Source organism: Telmatherina bonti (assembly GCF_933228915.1).
Source record: "Telmatherina bonti genome assembly, chromosome: 21".
Lineage (NCBI taxonomy): Eukaryota > Metazoa > Chordata > Actinopteri > Atheriniformes > Telmatherinidae > Telmatherina > Telmatherina bonti.
In genome coordinates this window covers 17957284-17977144 of record NC_136630.1, presented here as the reverse complement: position 1 = coordinate 17977144, position 19861 = coordinate 17957284, and the positions used below count along the sequence as shown (strand labels likewise).

General features: G+C 37.0%; 1 protein-coding gene across 2 annotated transcripts; it reads left to right on the top strand.

The window, feature by feature from the left end:
- Nucleotides 1-13730: 13730 nt before the first annotated feature.
- Nucleotides 13731-16702, top strand: LOC306772078 (stonustoxin subunit beta). 2 transcript variants are annotated; one of them, XM_079261477.1, is made up of 5 exons: nt 13731-13865; nt 15424-15456; nt 15552-15614; nt 15711-15853; nt 16030-16702. In XM_079261477.1, the coding sequence occupies exons 1-5, from the start codon at nt 13817-13819 to the stop codon at nt 16456-16458; spliced, it is 717 nt and encodes a 238-aa protein (XP_079117603.1). In that variant the 5' UTR covers nt 13731-13816; the 3' UTR covers nt 16459-16702. The 2 variants fall into 2 exon arrangements, with proteins under 2 accessions (XP_079117603.1, XP_079117602.1); XM_079261476.1 differs by having other exon boundaries at nt 15552-15853.
- Nucleotides 16703-19861: the final 3159 nt, after the last annotated feature.

The following is a 19861-nucleotide window of genomic DNA, read 5'->3' as shown; positions in this document are numbered from 1 at the left end:
TCGAATGCGGACAAGAATGTAGAACAAGAACAGAAAGTTTCTGTGAGTCCAGGCTAGATCTAAGGTCACTAACAATCTTTAAGAGGGCCGTCTCCGTACTGTGGTTAGTCCCAAAATGTTGTGTTTATTCAAAAACTCGTGTAATTGAGTAAAAACAACTTTTTCTATTACTTTACTTAAAAACGGTAAGTTGGATACAGGTTGGTAATAATCAACCATGTTTGGATCTGAGCCACCCTTCTTCAGAAGGGGCCTTACCACCGCCGTTTTAAAAGCAGAAGGGAAGACACCCATCTGAAGAGAGTAGTTTACTATGTCTAAAAGCTCACACTCAAAGAAACCATAAAAAGTTTTTAAAAGCGATGTGGGAATCAGGTCAAAAAGGCAGGTTGTTGGATTTAGCTGGGAGAAAACTCGACCAAGCATCTTTGCATCAACCAGAACAAAACTCTCCAGTGTTTCCTCAGATAAAAACAATGCTTCAGATCGATTAAGATCAACATTATGCTGAGATAAAAGATCTAATAGCATTGATCTTACTTCTGAAGTGGTCTGCAAAGTCCTCACATGCAGCGTCTGATGGCTGCATGGAGGACTTGTTACTATCTGTGTTCATTAAAATATCAATGGTTTTAAAAAGAAATTTTCGATTATTTTTGTTATCTTTGATGAGGTTTGAAAAATAGAGTGTTCTTTCCAGTTTGATTTTGTTATTATGAATTTTAAGTTGTTCCTTTAAAATGTCCTGATGGATTGTTAGTTTTGTTTTCCTCTATTTCCTCTCTGCTCTCCTGCAGCTTCTCTTTAACTCTTTTATTTCCTCATTTCTCCATTGTGTTCTGAATTTAGTTCTTAATATTGGAGCTGCTGAGTTAATTGCCGACTTTAATTTGTTGTTAAAATGGTCGACGATAAAATCACATGATGCAGGAAAAATCTGAGCAGGAGTTCCAGATAGAATATTAATAAAATTTGCAGCCACTTCAGAAGTAATATATCGCCTCCTCACAGTCCTCACTGAAGCGTCCTGTTTTATAGAGCTGATGATGTTAAAAAAAACACACAGTAGTGGTCTGACACAGCCAGGTCAACAAGAGAGGACACACCAGTGGTCAGGCCATAAGTTATGACCAAATCCAAGGTGTGTCCTCTGTTGTGGGTAGACTGTGTAACATGCTGTTTAAAATGTTTAAAAACTCTCTGGCATAAGGATCACTACTGTTATCAATGTGAAGGTTAAAATCACCAGTTATTAAAATCATATTATGTTTAAGATGTATGGTTGATATGAAATCAGAAAATTCTTTAAACATGAGGGAGGGAGGATTTGGTGGCCTATAAATAGTGCTTGTGAGTGTTGTTCAAATGAAGAATAGTTTTGCAGGGATAATATTTGTGCTGCTAATGACTATTGCATAATTGAGGCTGTTCCACCACCTTTTTTACCTTCTCTGGTAGAAAATAAAAAATTAAAATTGAGGGACAACGCTTCAGTGAGAACAATTTGTGCATCTGCACCAAGCCAGGTTTCAGTTAAAAAGAGACAGTCAATGTTGTTATCTAAAATCAGATCATTAATGAGAAAAGATTTGTTTAAAAGTGATAATCTGACATTTAAAAGAGCCATGTTCAGTCTCGCAGGAATGTTTGATCGATGTTTGTACTAGGGGTTATGTGTATGGGCCAGAGACATCTAACAGCAAGGGTATGTAAATATGGATAGAAATCTTTGTCATTTCTGCTGGTAATATGTGCAGGTATATGATGTGTCAGAGAGGGTGTTTTGACTTGAGCGGGTGTGTAGTGGTTGGACCGTCAACATGAAAAAGCTTTACAGGAGTGGAGGGTGAGATCAATGTTCAAGGCTAGAAGATGGGAACCTGTTTGATTTAGGTGTAAACTATCTGATCTGAAAAGGCGTGGTCTATTGTAGAATGTGGTAAAGTTGTCAATCTATGGAATAATGACCCATTCATTCTAGTGTGATGTGAAATTAAACAACTTAATTTTTTAATCATGTCATTACTTAAACTGTGAGAGGAATCAAACATTTTTGGATGTAATACTTGTAACATGATTATTTTTCATTCGGTCACACTATCAGTAAACAGCAGGAGCTGATGAACTAAGCTATATCTGCAATTTAACAACTGGACATGGGTGAAATTTGCCAAACAAAATCACATTTAACTGAACACATAGCTGGAGCACAAACTACCATTTATTTGTTTTAAATAATCTGATTATTGAATTATTCTGTAGTACAGAAACAGATTAAACTGATTTCCTTTTTTCTTGCAAATACTAAAATAAAAACATAGAACATCACTTAAAGCTATTTGAATAAATGAAATAAAGAAGGAAAGGTATTGGCCTACAATGAAATATCAAACAAATTAATTTAAGCCTTTGACAATCTCATTTAAATGACGAAAGTGGCTAAGTGGATCGAGTAGCTCATCCAATGAGTCGAAGGTTGGCGGCTTGAATCCTGCTCCCCCAGTCAATCTGTCGTTGTGTCCCCGGTCAAGACACTTCATCCTCTTTGCCTCCAGTGTTGCATCTCTGGTGTATGAATGTCAATTAATGTTTTGGTGTTAGTTGGAGAGGCTGCTGGTGTGTACTGGTTGCTGCGTTTGCGTCAGTGTGCCCTAGAGCAGCTGTGACGAAACATGTAGCTTATCATCACCAAGTATGAATGGGTGGTGAATAAATAATGGGTTAAGTGTGAAACACATTGGGTGCTTTAAAAGGCACTATATAAATCTAATCCATTAATATTATTATTATTCATTTATTGATTTATTTTCCAAACTGCTTTAGTCCAATTAAGGGTCACGGGAAGCTGGAGCCAATCCCAGCAATCACTTGGAAAGACGTAGGATACACCGTGGTCACCAGTCCATCACAGATTATTATTATTATTATCATTATTATTATTATTACAATAATGAAATGCTTATCTCATAGTTAGTTAGGCTAACTAGCTTCTTGAAGGGACTGCTCTAATGATACAGAAGATTCATCTGATGAGCCCTCTGATGAGGACACTCTGGCTCATTGATTAAGATAACTGTAATAGTTAGCTAACTGAAACAGAATCAACAGCAAGCGAGCTAATAGTAACTTTTATCATTCTAAGATACCCACTCTCCAAGTAAGTAGGTAAGTATAAATATTATATTTAGTAATCTTTCACAAATCATTGTCATCATAGCATAGTTTTTAAGTAACATTAGAACAATGGAAAGACATTACTTACATGTAGATGCAAAGGTAGCTGTGCTAAGTTCTTCTCACAGTTCATGACTTCCATGTCAGATTGTGCCGTAAATGTATGTGTGTGTGTGTGTGTGTGTGTGTAAACTTGGTGTAGAAATATAATGGTTGTATTTGTTTATAAAGTAAAAATGGAAAAATAAAATTGATTTGTGTTATATAAAACCAAGGAAGTTAATGTTCAACTAAATATCATTGTAACACACATTAAATAACACATAAAATGGAGATGGGTCATTTTTTGACCCATGTTGTGAAGTAAAAGGGTTGTGACTGAAAATGTTTTTTATTCAGAAACTAAAAAAGTCACAACTAAAACAGGATTTTTTTTTTTAGTTTTATGATAAAAAAAACAAAAAACAACCAAGTTGAGGAATGCGTACAATTCTGAATGATGACATTAATTCATTTCAAAGATTTAGAAAAGAAAACTCATCCAAGTCACTTTGACAGGCATTAATGGAGAAAAACGCCAAAGACTGTTGTATGATAAGAGCGCTCACTCACTCAGGTAGATGTACATACAATATGACAAAGATTGTTGAGATGTAGATGTCTCACCCTGATTAGATCTCAAACCTGAAACATTTGAACTGTTTTTAGCATGAAATTACTCTCAATATTTACTCATATTTACTTACAAACACGGGCTGCACGGTGGCGCAGTGGTTAGCACTGTGGCCTCACAGCAAGGTTGCTGGTTCAATCCTTGGCTGGTTTGGTCAGTGGCCTTACTGTGTGGAGTTTGCATGTTCTCCCCGTGTATGCGTGGGTTCTCTCCGGGTACTCCAGCTTCCTCCCACCATCACTGATGTGGTTTATAAATGTCTTAATGGTCTTGGGCCTTCTTATTTATCTGATCTGTTTTTAAGGTATGAACCCTCGCGGACCCTGAGGTCCTCAGGTACCGGCCTTTTAGTTCTTCCTAAAGTTCGTACCAAAACATATGGCGAGGCCACATTTCAGTATTACGGGCCTCGCCTATGGAACAGCCTGCCTGAGGGCCTCAGGGCTGCAGAGACTGTTGATGTTTTTAAAAAAAAAGCTCAAGACCTACCTTTTTAGTTTAGCTTATAACTAAGTTTTAACATTCTTATATTAACCCATATTTATCTTTCTTTTTAGTTAATTTTATTTATTTATTTATATATTTTATATATTGATTTACATAGTATAGATTTTATTATTTTATTTTAATGGATTTTATTTTTGTTTAGTTATCACTCCAGCTCTCTCCTCATCGGGGTCCTCTTCGCCGAGGGCTGCCCCTGCTCTGACTGCATGGGTGTTGCTGTGGGGGCTGTCCCTGTCTGGTGGGTCGTGATCCAGCGCTGCAGCTTTACGGTTGTGGCGTGGGTCCTGTCTGCCCGGACCCGGGTGGCCCCCATGGTGATGGCCTGGGTGGTCTTGGTTGGGGGTAGCCCTTTGTGTAGAGGCTCCCTGAGAATACCGTTTCCTTATCTGGTGCACATCTGGTGCAAATGCACCTGGCCATTCATTCATCTTCTTTTAACTGTTACAGGGCAAATAGGGCATGGGTGAGGGTGGTTGTGGGTGGGTGAAAGGGGATGTGTATGTGTGTTAGTGTTTTATCTATTTTGATGTAAATTGTTTTATAATGTAAAGCACTTTGTATTGTTTTTAAGCACGAAAAGTGCTATACAAATAAAGTTTGATTTGATTAATTTGATTTGATCCAAAGACATGCATGATAGGTTAATTGGTCACTCTAAATTGTCCCTAGGAGTGAGTGTGAGCGTGAGTGTGGTTGTTCGTCTCTCTGTGTGTGGCCCTGCGATGGACTGGCGAGCTGTCCAGGGTGTACCCTGCCTGTCGCCCAAAGCCGGCTGGGATAGGCTCCAGCTTCCCCGCGACCCTGAATTGGAAAATGAATGAATGAATGAATACTTACGAACACTTTTTACCTTTTTTTTTATGTAATTTATTCACAATTTGAATTGATTGCTGTCTTGGATCAAGAGACAGGCCATTAAACTAAATTACTCTAAAACGTTCAGGGCTAAATTTATTACATAAACTACTCATTCAAACTAACACAAGGATGATATTTTACCAGATTATAATATTACAGACATTGATTCCAAGGCACATAGGAATAATATCCTTGAAAGGGAGTTTGGACAAAGAAAACTGCTCTCTGAGTAGATTTTCTTTATGGTTTTAGGCCTTGAAAAATCCCACCATTAAACTTTTTCTGTTTAACATAGATAAGTGGGACTGTAATGGGCCCACTGGTCCACCTTACTGATGTGAAATAAATGCAGTGGATAAAAGCAGATTTTAATCACTAAAACACTGAAACTGGAACATTATCCCTCATGTTTTCATTTAATGCTGCTATATTACTTTATAAGTGTCAGTTTGTAGTTTGTTTTTTGTTTTTTTCTTGCATTACAAAATAATCTAATAATCAATTAGTAATTAACTAAACCTACGGTCATGGTAGCAGGTCAAAGAGCAGAAATATTTTTATTAAGCAAAAATGTGTCCTTTAAAAATGTTATTACTTATCTATTACTGATGGTCTATGGTACAAGTGGCAGAAGTGCTTTGTAATCCATTGAGAGATGAGAACTGAAGACAGATTTTTTTGTTTAAATCACGTTTCAGATTAGCTCTATGACCGGCTGCTAGAATTAAGCCTGTTTTTTTAAAACTCTGATTCCAAAATGTTAATAATGTAATAAATAATAATAATGCAATAAAGGGTATATAGAATATCGTGAAAATATCAATGCAGATGCTAATAAATGCTAATTGTACATCTGGCTTATTGACACAACTTGCTGATACACTTGAAATCCGCTGGGGGGAGACAAAATCCAAACTGTTGACACTAAGAGAATTAAAAAAGCCCTCTGTCAGTAACAATCACTGTGATTTGTTTTAGCTGGAGTCACAATATAAATGGCAGGTTTGGGGAAACCTTTAAAACAAATTATTATTAGTTCATGTTGTTTCAGTCTGCAACAACACACACACACACACACACACACACACACACACACTATACACACAATGTGAAGCTTTGTATGTACTTACTGGTTGCTGATTTTATGTACAATTATTATATTGTTTGTTAACAGTAATAGCTACCCCTCTCCCCCACCTCCAGCCCCCCCAGCCCCCTCATGAAAAAGTAGCGGCATCATACATGGTCAAGATTATTTGCTGATACCTAAACATCAGGATAGAGAAGAAGGAATTTACTATGACTTTAAACTTGGAGTGGTTGTGGCAGAAGGACTGGTCTGAGTATCTACTGGGATTTTCACAAACCACCATCTCTTGGTTTTACAGAAAATAGTCTGAAAAAGATAAATTATCCAGTGAGCAGCGGTTGTCTAAACCACAATGCCGTGCTGTTTTCAGAGCTCAGAATACAATTGCAGAATGGCAGGCAATGATACAACAGCAACTTAAAAAGCCACTAATCACAACCAAAGTATGGAGAATACTTTCTCAGAACACACAACACATTGTGCCTTAGCATCGATTGCGCATCATTTAAATGTCACGGCCTACCTGTGCGCTTTTGCTAACCATGACTACCCTTTATGACCAATGCACCCCCATACTTCCAGGATAATGCACCGTGCCACAAAACTTAATTAGCGGTCAATCTTTTTAATACAAAGGATGTTGTTTGCATTTGGCAATCTCCTATCTTGATCTGTCTTGTCCTGTCCACATTTTGTACCCAACTTTTTAAAAACATATAATGAATAAATTCATTTGAACTCAGTTCCGTGAATTGAGTTTAGTCCAACATCCTCTGTCATCAGTCTAACTTGTCAGCTCCTCTCCCTCGTTGTGTCTGTACTCCCTCAATGGCCCTATTTGTGTACTCACATGTAGTCTTGTTTATTGCCTCTCGAGATTTCCTTTCATGTCAGCAGTCTGATCCCCTGGCTCCACCCTCTTGGTGTTAACAGTGAAGGTGGAGAGTGAAAGATCTAGAGCAGCTGTAGATATGGCACAGCTTGAGCACTTCACAACATTGATGGAAGACTGTTTTAGTGCTGCGCGTTTGTATTTATGAATCAGTATTAATCACGTGAATAAAATATGCAACAATGTAGTTTTACAAAAGTGTCTGTTTCATCCACTCAAATAAAAGAAGAATGAAAACTACCCTCACTATAGCTGCAAACAAACCAAACTTATTTTGCAAGCAATTTTATCTCCCTGTCTTCCCCTGCTTTCTTCCTTAAATATGTTTGTTTCTGGCATAACTGTTTACTTTAATAACATACCTTGCATGATGAGTTGTTTTTTTGTTTTTTTGTTTTTTTTAAACTATTAACCTTCAGCAATAGATATAATAGAACAGAATTATAAAAAATGTTTTGCCATTGTAGATGCTACTGTGTACTCACTTTTAGTTTTATTTGAATGTATAATAATTTCTGATTAATTTTTTTTTTTTTCTGAAATTATGTGTTGACAGCGGAAAATATGGGAAATCATAAAAATTAGTAAACATCAAATTGTGTTGGCTAGACAGCCGGGTTGCAATATTTTCAAAGCTGCAGGTCATATTCTATGATCACAGTGAAGGGTACAATCTGAAAGTGATCTATGAAAGAAAACCAGTGAACTGGCAACAAGGTGACCAACAGTGATTAATGCACATGAAAGGCTGGTCTGAGAGAGGCGTTACTGCACCTTAGAAAAGTCTATCTTGGTTGAGACAGAAATGTGCTGGAACATATTGTTTGTTTTTCAATGGGCTGAGTAGACACAAACCTGTCGAAATGTCTGCATGTCTATTTGATGGAGGTATGGTACCAGGATGGATTATGTGAACTTATTGTACTGTAATGGATCGGGCAATGTTCTGGTAAGAAACGTTACTGCATCCAACCAACATAAACAGTAATGAGCAAGTAGCCCACATGTTCAAATTATAATTGTCTTCATTTGTGTCAGTGCATTTTTTGTTTTTTAATGGAATTTACTTTTTTTTTTTTTTTAAATGGTATTAGAAAGATTAAAGTAACACTACAATAATTTCAAGTTCCCAGGATTTCAGTGCAATATCTGCAGCATTACAGATAATATGTAGATTTGTTTTCTTCTTTCTTCTTTCTTTTTTTTTTTTTTTTTTTGCAGGACTTATCTAAAGGTTGAAGATGAAGCCAAAAAGTTACAGTTCCCCCCTCATCTGCTTGGGGCTGCAAAAGGGAGTCAATCCCCATACAGTCCCATGTTAATAAGGTCAACTTCACAGCAGAAATAAACATGTTTACAGTCTGGTACATAAAACAGTTTAAGTTTAATAGGTCATACATACTCGTATACAGGCGGCTGAAATGGGTTTCCTCCGCAGGGTGGCCGGGCTCACCCTTAGAGATAGGGTGAGGAGCTCGGTCATCCAGGAGGGGCTCAGAGTAGAGCCGCTGCTCCTCCGCATCGAGAGGAACCAGTTGAGGTGGCTCGGGCATATTGTTAGGATGCCTCCTGGACGCCTCCCTGGTGAGGTGTTCCAGGCACGTCCCTCTGGGAGGAGACCCCGGGGAAGACCCAGGACACGCTGGAGGGATTATATCTCTCGGCTGGCCTGGGAACGCCTCGGGATCCCCCCCGCAGAGTTGGCAAATGTGGCTGGGGAGAGGGAAATCTGGGCTTCCCTGCTTAGGCTGCTGAACCCGCGACCCGACCCCGGATAAGCGGCAGAAGATGGATGGATGGATGGATGGATGGATGGATGGATGGATAGATCATGTTTACTGCATGGCAACTGTGGTGGAGTCATTTTTTCCCATCTGTTTAAATTAATTTATTCTCAAAATTCCATATGTGTACTGTTTTGATTGGCAGGTACTAAATATCTACAAGAAGGCAGAGTTTATCACAACTGAGGCCAACTCTAGGAACCATTGCTTAAAACGCTTTGATTAAATAACTCATTGCACTGATTTTTAAAAAGTCATTTTAATACAGAAATTAAAAACAGTATACAATAAATCTTATGAATCATAGTCCAATCCAATACAGACCTTTTAATTAATTCATTTACACAAATGCATTACTTTAAAAATGACTGAAAATATCAGTAATACCACAATTAAAGATGATCAATATTTTAGAAAGGAAGGACATGTAGGAGAAATGGAAATGGATCTCCTTCTTGGTATTGCCACCCTCTTCACCTTTTTTCAACTGCATAAAAAATCATAACACCAGCTGGATGGTCAAGGCAAACCCCGATTGTTGTGGACTGGGGGATAATCCTGATTCCTGTATTGTTGCCATTGAACCATGCCCTATAGTGTGATCCACCCCAACTAAGACCGCAGAGTTTTTATTATCTGCCAGTCCACACGGTCCATCTCTTCCCTTTCTTCCCACCTGTTCATATGCAGCTCTGACCACAAGTCAGCCTGATTACTCTACTTCCCAGTGAGCACTGTAGCCTGAGATACCTTTATTGCAAAGAACCTTTTACGAAAAAAAGGATGCAATCATTACCACAACAGTAGAAAACATGTGTATTTTGATTTGTGGCTATAATTTCAGGACGTACCTGTGGGGTGTGCTCATATCTCTCTGGTCTGTCCAACACAGGGCAAGTAACCTGACCTGTCATGTGTGACACTTTAAATGTGTTCTCTGTGAGCCACACAACACCTTATTTGATGTCATTTCAATTAGGGAAAGGTTGATCCAGTCCATGGTGTGAATAGATTTAGCCATAACAGACAAAAAGAACAACTACATGCAAAAATGAGAACATTTGACTGAATAAAAGAAGGAAATTATTATTTTTTAAAATTTAGAAAATCACATTTGCATGTGAGTTCATGGATGTTGGGCGTTTAGACTGGGGTCTTTTCTCAGTGAGGGCAGAAGGGTCATAAAGACAAACATCAGCATACATAAGTTTGCAGCAGAATGTTTAAAGATGTCAAAGCATAGTTTTATGTTACTTTCTTTATATTAACCTGTTTGAAAACCCTCACTTTGGACTTTTTCCCTATAAATAAGAAGAACATATTTCAATTCAATTTTCAATTAAATTCAGCTTTATTTATATAGTAGTATCAAATCACGGCAGTGCCATCTCAAGACGCTTTACAGACAGAATATTTTACTGATGAACATGATTTCAGGGAAAAAAACAACTTTTAACACTCTTAAAGTTATTAACTCTCAGCCACTGCCGAACATGAAGGTAGAATCCTATTAATGAACTCTTTGCTCATTATCGACAGTTATTCACTCACCAAATCTGCCATCTGCATCCATGATTCTCATGGTGGCTGTACTGGTAGGCATATTTACTGGTTATTGAAAATATATGTAGATGCAGAATTTTGGTGTCTGTCAGTGGTGAAATGTTAGATGAAACACATCTTCTTTATATACCTTCAGGAAAGGGGGTTTATAGGGTTGTGGTGACCCCCTGGGACTGCCTCAACAGAAATTTTGGTAAGGTATGAGAAGATGATGTTCTGTCTAATAGGCGCGCCACAGAGTCTGCCAAACTGGGATATGAATGTCACCGCCAGTATCTGACCCACTGACCCACATTTGTCTAAGTGATTCCCAATTTGTTGGTACAATTACCTCATGATGTCTTTGTAATCATACCCACCAAGGACTAAGGTCAACCTGTGCAGAACATTCAGTACATCACACAGGATGAACTGCTTTGGAGTTTGTTTGTTTATTTTCTCTTTGTTGGTTTTCATTGAAACATCAGTCAATGTATGGATCTTCAATTTGGTGTACTTTTAAAGAGCAGTAGTTACCATTAAACTTGTTAATAAATCTATCTGAACTATTTAGCTTCTGTTTCGGTTTTTTTTTTTTTTTTTTTTTCTTCTTTTCCTTTCATTATTTTTGGTATTAGATTCAGCATCCTTAAAATCTGCCCATCTTAATTGTGCATTTTATGGATTATGTGATAATTTCAAAGTCAAAACAAGAGTTTTGATAAGTAATTCAAAATAAAATTCTGACCTATATCTTTTTTTTTAATATGGTTACAAAAAAAGAATGTCCTGCATCACTGATTGCCTGTCTGTCAATATGTTTTAAGCAATAAATACCTCTGTTTTATGACTGCCATGTGAGAGGAGAATTAGAGCAATTTTAATGTGCACACGCAGCCCTGTTAATCTGCGTCCCTTTACCTCTCTTTACATTCAAAGCGTCCCATCTGGCTTGGACAGTTTTTACACTGTAACATGTCCGGTATGTATTGTTTAATATGTCGGCTGCACTGCAATCAGTGCTCTGTCACTCATCAGCTGGGGCAGGCTGGAACATAAGAAGGACGAGGTAGCCTTGACACGAGGTTTGGCAGATTGCCAGGAACAGTAAACACCTCTGAAACACTGCCTGGAGGGGAGAGCTAAGACGGGGTTTATGATCAGCAACATACCTTTTCTTTTAACCCAGTTTATGTGTCTTAAGGCACTTGTGATGATAAATATCTGAAATTATGATGCAGGGTAAGAGTGTAGTTAAGTCTGGCATGATGAACCAAGAGAGCTCCAGTCTTAGTAACAGTAAGACTGTAATAACCTAAATACAGTGACTTAATAAAACGACTAACCACAAAAACTTTCTTGTATGTATTCTGATCAAGTCTTTGTTTCAAGTCAACTACAATTTTCTGCCCCTGATGTTTTAGCAGACCTTAATAACTTAATTTTCAAGTCTCAAACAAGTTTTATGACTGAAATGCTTGTAATAACAGTATCTGCTTAGAATTTTTATAGCCGTTGCAGAGTTTGGATGGAAGTTTATTGCTTATTTTAACCAGTGCAGTGCATTTGTTGATGTTTTTTCTTTCTTTTACTGAGCAGTAATTTGAAATGCATATTTTTTTGCTTGTTGCTGCATTTCTGTTGTTTTTTTTTTTATTAATGTTGAACCTACTTTACATAACAAAGTAGACTGATTTGTTGTTGATGTTCAGTTGTAAAACCAGCCTCACCAAACTTTGCTCATATGCCAATCGAAATAAGTTACTACAGATATCAGCTATTTTTTCAAAACAATTTTAAAATTTTAGGAACTGCATCTGTTTAGTGTCCATTAGATATACTGACTTTTCTTCTGCTCCTTTTTACATATAAAGTAATCATCTCTCCTTTCTTAGCAAAGGAATTGTCTCTTGCTGGAATATTTCTTTAAATCTAAGTTCATCCCCTCCAAAGAATATATATTTTCAAGTGTGGGAGATTCATGAAAAAAAGTAAAATTAAAAGGAAATGTTTATTTGTATAACAACTTTAAAGACAATAATCCCAACGTATCAAACAATGAAACACAAAACTACACAGAAAACATACATATAAATAAAACCAAGTAAAAGCAAGTTTAAATAGATGTGTTGTTGCTGTTTTTAACAACCAGCAGACCTTGATCACACTATCCCGGGGACCTGCTGGAGACATGGGGCTGTAGAAGGTCTGATATTAGGAGGTGCTTGGCCATAGGACTTGATATGTTAAAACCAGAAGCTATGAAGTTATAAGGATGAATATTTGACTAGATATTCCATTTTAAAGAGGTGAATGGATTCTGTTTTACGTTATTTTTAAAGTGCTTTAAAGGTGGAGTATGTAAGATTTTCAATATTTTCAAAATAAATGAACTAATAGAATAACTACAATCATAATTAGAAAGTTTTTTGAACATGTAGGTTCAAGTCTGTTCATATTTGATGCGTTATTAAATTACAAGTTTAATCAATGACAAATGACAAAAAGCACTTTTTTTTTTTACTGGTAGGCAAACATTTAAGAAGGGTCTATGTCATTAATTAAACTTGTAATTTAATAACACATCAAATATGGAGAGACTGAAACCTACATGTTTAAAAAATTTAATTATGATTATAATTATTTTTTAGTTAATTTTTTTTTTAAATATTGAAAATCTTACATACTCCATCTTTAAGAAAAAGTTAAGTAAAAGTTAACACCATTATCCTGTATGTTCTCGGTGTGTGTACTCACTTCTCTTGTTAATCATTTTTTAAGTGGAGACTAAAAGCACACAATTAGGGGCTAATTGTTCAGTGTTCCACGTTTACTCCTAATGACCCTGATACCTGCTTTCATAGAATTCACGTGTTAATGTGCGCTTCCGTTATCCAACCATCCTGACCAGCCTCAATGCATCACTGCCTCGCTGTGCAAAGTGACAAGGTCACTTTGCACAGCAATGCAGAGAGAATGAGGAGTTTATGCGGTCATAGGAGTGTCCTAGAAACAGCAAAGCATTGATCGGACCTTTTTAAGGTAAAACCAAACATGCACAGATCCGATTACGAACCTCCAACTGTTCCTTCTTTCCTATTGGCAAGTATTGTCATGCTCGTGTCTACGCCTCCAGCTACAATCCTTCACCTCTGACCTGCATCAAATGTATATAAGAACTGCATGACGCTGTCTCACTCACCAACCGAAGGAAGTCTTCACACTCTGAGAGACGGGCGACACATCAAATCTAAACAGGCTTGCTGCAACAGCTCAAACCTTAAGCCAGGATCAAGATGCCTACCACCAACAGAATCATCCCTGAATCTCGGAAGTCAGACAAAGGTGAGTTTTATTTGCATCATTTCACATAACAGCTTCTACTCCAAGTACACCAGGTAAACGTAGCTTGCCTTCTGTCTAATCAAACTCTTTAATAATCTTGCAACATGTTTAATTTGGTGCATCTGATGATGCTGAAATCTTTTATATTTCCTAATTCAAGAGCGTATCAATCGCTATCAGGCCTTTTATGATCCTCTGAGGCAAGTTTTTAGGTGATGGGTGACTGAAGTTTATGTTTGCATGAAAATCTCAATCATTTTTTTGAGAGCCATTGTATGCTCAACATGATAGGTGTACAATGCTTTTAGGGCCTGGCAGCAAGTACAGTCACTGCCTATTGATTACATAAATGTAGCATTCTTAGTTTAAATAATGAATATTAAAATATGAGCCAAGCCCCAGCACACACTTGACAATGGTGTCCCCATACAGGTTGACCCAGTGGCTCCTGGTGTGCTTGAATGTTTGGTTTGGTGTCAGGTTGTAATGAGGCATACAACACTGTTATTTTCATCACCTTATGATATGTCCAGACAGGTGGCAAAATATCTTTGCATGGTCACTTTGGATCCCCAGTTGACAGAGAGATAAATTTACGTCTATTTAGTTGTGACACACACACACACACACACACACACACACACACACACACACACACACACACACACTGTGTGACACACAAAATAAAATAGTTGAGATGGAAAAATGTGAACAATGGTGGCAAGTTGATTTACAGGCACTGGCCATGTTTGCGCTCACCTTGGGCTCTCTTTCTCTACTTCTGTAATAGAAATGTGTTTTTCCGTGATATGCTTTTATTTTTCACTTTGTTAAGAATGAGAAGCTTAAAAAAATGTGAATGGCGATGCAGTTTATTTTAGAGGTGGTGATAGTTCTTGATAAATATAACTCATTACTTATGTGTGACAGTGCTGACATCTTAATGCTCCGAGGTTTAAGTGTTCCCTCCTCTTGATCTACATCCTTGACAAAAAAATGGGAGACATTCTGACACGTGACACCAAAATATTAGGTATGAGTCTGACAACAGGGTTCCAGATTATCAAATACAATTCTTACTTAAACTTGGTCATAAGTCAGCTGTTTATGGTTTTAAATAAAAAACTAATGATAGATTTTTGCACATCATTGACTGGCTTTTTTTTTTTTTTAAATCTCCCAGGTGTAAGCAATGTGTGCAAAAAGAATAATGTCTCTTCTCACACCTGATAATCTACTCTCAGCTTCACACCACATTCTGGTGTGAACAAATCCAACCCTTCAGCATCTCAGGTGTCTGAATAATTCCAAGTGCCCGAAATGAACCAAGCACAGGCACCAAAAAGCATGCCATTACTTATACACTGCAGAGGCAGATAGTTTTCTAAGTATACACCCATTTTTTTGCAGAAGCTTACTTCATCGCGTGTTAAGATGAACCTGCAACCTACCCTTGCAGGCTGTATTTGTAATAGTTAAAAACTTAATCCTATTGCTGATCTTGTAAAAGTGATCTTTTTATTTTTTCTTTTCTCTGTTTTTTTTTTTTTTTTTTTAGCAAAAAAAGTCAAAGCTGGAAAAGCACCTGCAGGTAAGACAGCCAATTTACCACTTGAGTCGTACCTTATTTATTTGCTTTGTGCTGTTTGGATGCTTAAAATTTTATGCACTGGTTTTGCTCCTTAGAAAAGATCCCAGTCTATGAGCCAAACATCCCTGAACCCAAATGCAGAGCTGATCTAGTCAAATGTAAGGACGTCGGCTTTTGTATTGAGTTGTTTCTCAGGTTTCTCCTGTCATGTCTCTCAGTCTTATGTCATCACATACTATTTCCTGTCCTTTCAGATTGGATTAACCTGTCTTTGGATGATAGAACAGCAAACAAGGTGCTGTGGATCACAGAGGCTGGTGCCAAAGTGGCTCGTATGACTGATAAGGTCACTTGTCCAGTCTTGGACAGACCAGAGAGATACGAGTATGCTCCCCAGGTACAGTTTAAAGATAATATACATTTCTTTTGTTAGAAATTGTGACATCTTTTTTTTTTTTCATGACTCTTAAAGCAATGTAAAACGATACCCCACAAATTAATTACTGTGCAATAATATGTGGAGTCATTGGTTAATTTATTTCTAAATTAATCTAAAATTCAATGTTTCAAAAGGTTCTTTGCAAAGAAGGCATCCTTGGCTTCCGTGGCTACTGGGAGGTGGAGTTTTCCGGATGGGTTGTGGTCGGAGTCGCATATGAACGAGCAGGAAGGAGAAACACTGATGGATCCTGTGGCTTCGGAGAGAACGAAGAATCCTGGGGTCTAGGATGGAGTGGTTCCAGTTATCATATTTGGCACAAAGGCCACAGCGCTGAGATCAGAGACATTCCTGAGTGCTCCATAATTGGTGTTTATCTTGACCAGCCTGCTGGCTTACTTAATTACTATGCAGTGGAGGAAGTGAGGGAGGGAGAGGAGGGCACAGGAGAAAAGGAGGTTAAACTTCTGATACAGATTAAGAGCTCCTTTAAAGAAAAGATGATGCCTGGTTTCTGGGTGGGGAATCATTCTCACTGCTTGATCATGAAGAAGGAGGATTGAAGGACAGAACCATCATTTAAGAACAAGGCTAGATTTCAGTCTCATGTATTTTATATGTAGTCTTTATGTACATTATTTCCAAGGGGGAAAGTAAATGGTTTTTGTACATTTCAGTTAATGGGGCACAGGATCAGTGAAGGTTTATAATGCAATAACTGTAAACTGATATTTATTTGTCTGTTGCTATTGTTTGCAAATAATATATGCGGTTTTCTGTCGTCTTTGTTGAATGTGGAATTTGTAAAAGGTTAAATGAATAAAAAGGGAAACAATAATTATGCTAAAGTCATTATTACTGTCACTGTCACACAAGCGACATTTAATTTTCATCACACTGTTAAGTTACCCCTTAGAGCAGCAGTTCTTGACTGGCTTCCAGACTCATTCCCTTACTGACAAGCTGTGAACCAAATCAGTGAAGTTGTACAGAATTAATGATGATTACTTTAAAAAATATAAATATAATATTTATAATATATAGTTTAAAAAAACTTCAGAAGTATATAGCGTCTTTGACTATTGAATGTAGTGAACATAGTAATACTATTCAGTCACTAAATCAAACTTTAAGTATAAAACAGCCCAAAAGATATTTGTGAAAGTCACTTTTAATGATCTCAGTTGATGTTTTCCTGAAAAGGACATATCAGTGCAACTGACATGGAAAGAAAAACATTTTAATGTTAAATACACTCAAATTAGCTAAGAATATTCATGGAACGAACAACAAACAATGGGATTTCACCAGAAACTCAATATAAATTAAACAAAAAGATTGAAGCAAATCCTGAGCTAACAGTGTTTTTAACTCCTTCTAAGACCCCCAAGCCACTAAAAATGGGTCTGTGTCGCACTTTTGGGTCAGGACGTACCAATTGAAAATTATTGTTTTACAGGCAGAATATGTATTGAACATCATTACAGGTTGTATTAGGCATCATGAGCATATGCCACATAGGCATATATTAGGAAGGAGGAAAATTTGTTTGACTCATTGTGGGGTCAAATGTTTCGTTACATTCAAGTGGAGTCTTTAAACATGTTGTACTTATTCTTTGAAAAGTCAACATTTTTTATAAACAGTTTCTCAGCATTTCATGAAACTATCAAATAAGTGTTTTCCTTCTTTAGTGGACAATAAATCTATTTAACCAGTAAACAGTAACCTTCACAATTTCATGAGCATTTAGGGAAAGTCCCAAGTAAACCTTTCCTAAATGCTCCTTGAGTGTTTGATTTAAAATAAGAGCAGCAAAGGCAAATAAAACTTTCCATTTTGACCTCCAAATATCATTCACTGTGTATTGTAGCAAAATTTGCCTGAAAATGTAATAAACATTTGTGGTGTGTTCTGTTCCATCTTGAGTACTTGGTGTTTGGTTATGTTTTGGCGGCCCCTTACTAACTTTAGTGACTAACCACCCCATCACGAGAAAAAGTCTACAACAAGAATTATCACCCAAGCCAAACACAATTCCAACCCCAAGCAAAAATAAAGGCATGTGATAAAAACATGAGAACAGCACTAGCAACTTTAATGCTGCTGCAAATTAATTACCTTTATTTGAAACGAATCAGAAGGTTTTAGTTGTTTCCATGACGATGAGGGATGGTTTAAACTGAAGTATTCCCTCATTTTGTAAGGTTTTGCATAGTTCCTTATTGGAGTTTACTTTCAGATATCAAATTAATCTGGCAGATTTACTTTATTTCATTGAAAGTAATATGAATTTAATTTAGAGAGGGGTAGCCATTTAAATATTCCACTGTACTCTGTGACAGTAACATATCTTGATTCTGACAGTTCTGTAGTAATTTTACATATCCTGAATTTTTTTTTTAAACTTTTGAAAGATCATAGCCCTCAGCTCTTATATCTGTGGCAAAGCAGAGCATTAATTTTGGGTAAGTCATTTTAGAAACGAGGCAGAAAAACAGGACTTGCAATGAAGAGCTTCAAAACAGCATGTCTACACGTATGGATTGATTACAGTTTGTGTAATAGACACCAGCAAATTGGATTGTAGGGTCCATAAATAACATTAGATTGACATTTGGCAAAATATCTATCTTCAGTTCAGATGAGGCCCTTTCCACACAGTTTGATGAACTGTGGTGGCTTAACAAGGATGTATCTCTGTGTCAACAAGGAGGGACCTGTATGAGTTGATTGCTGTACAGTGTTGGCTGTGCTGATTACACTAAGCCAGACCAGTTTTAAGCTCGCTTTCAGTCATGTTTAAAATCGTCTTCTTGCTCTTTTCAACACACTCATTAAGTTTCATCGAGGTCAAATATCTGTATTACCTTCCCTCCATCAATACGTCAAAGTCAAGTAAGTGCTCCTGTTGACCCCCTGCTAAGTCCCCATTCCTCTGTATCCAAAACATCTCCCAGACACTCCTAAAGCCACACTCAGATTTCAGAAGGATATAAAAGTCAAACGGACAAACGCTTCGCCCCATCTTTTTGGATGAATCAAAGAAAGTTGCTCAACGGGGGTTACACACGATGCAGAGACTCAATTCTACAATCATCCTTCCTGAGACCATCAAGCCAGGTGTGATTTTTAAATTATGTTATTTAAACCGTAGTGTTCAATATTTTAGATAAATTAATGAAACTGTGCTGCAACAAAACATAGCATTTTTGATAATGGTAAAACCCTAACCTCAACTCCAGTGAATTAAATGAGGAATAGCCAGTGATGTGCTACAACATTTGAATTTTTAGGCCACCCAGGATATTTTTCTTAATAGTCATGTCTTTATAAATATGATTAAATTAATTCTGTGCAAGAATGTATTTGAGTTCATGTATCAAATATAAATAGAATCCTACAGACTGAGCTTGATTGAAGTTTTACACTAGATGAACAAGTGTGGATCTATATTTTAGAATGGCCCATTAAAACACTGTAAAACTGAACAATTATGATTGACAATTATATTTAATGACTTCTTAAAGTAAAGCATGATACAATTCATAATGCCTTTTACTTTTTCCCCGAAAACATTCATTGTTGTTTCAAGTTAGGATTTTTTTAGGTTATGGTTTTCTGTGAAACCAGATCAACTTTCACTTTTTGCTTTTCCATTTACTTTTTTAGGAAAGAAAATTAAATCCAACAATACTGAAATGGCAAATACAGGTAATGGGATCTGCCAAGCACAAGCTCATCATGTGCCTCAGAGTTGTACTTAGGTTTCTGTCTAAGCTTGTTTTCCTTTCAGAAAGAGGTAATGCTTATTTGCCAGATATTCCAGAACCAACAAGCAGAGCAGAGCTCATGAAGTGTAAGATGACAATACTTTTTTATTATTTTGCATTGTTTTCCAGTGTTTACATCCAGTCTGCATAAAATTGTGATTAATATCTATCCCTCTAGATTGGATAAATTTGT

Bases quoted from the DNA above. Each gene is read 5' to 3' on its own strand.
- LOC306772078 (XM_079261476.1), top strand. From the start codon at position 13,817: ATGCCTACCACCAACAGAATCATCCCTGAATCTCGGAAGTCAGACAAA. The intron at 13,866-15,423 runs GTGAGTTTTATT...TTTTTTTTTTAG, and splicing joins ATCTCGGAAGTCAGACAAAG to CAAAAAAAGTCAAAGCTGGA. The intron at 15,854-16,029 runs GTACAGTTTAAA...ATGTTTCAAAAG, and splicing joins GATACGAGTATGCTCCCCAG to GTTCTTTGCAAAGAAGGCAT.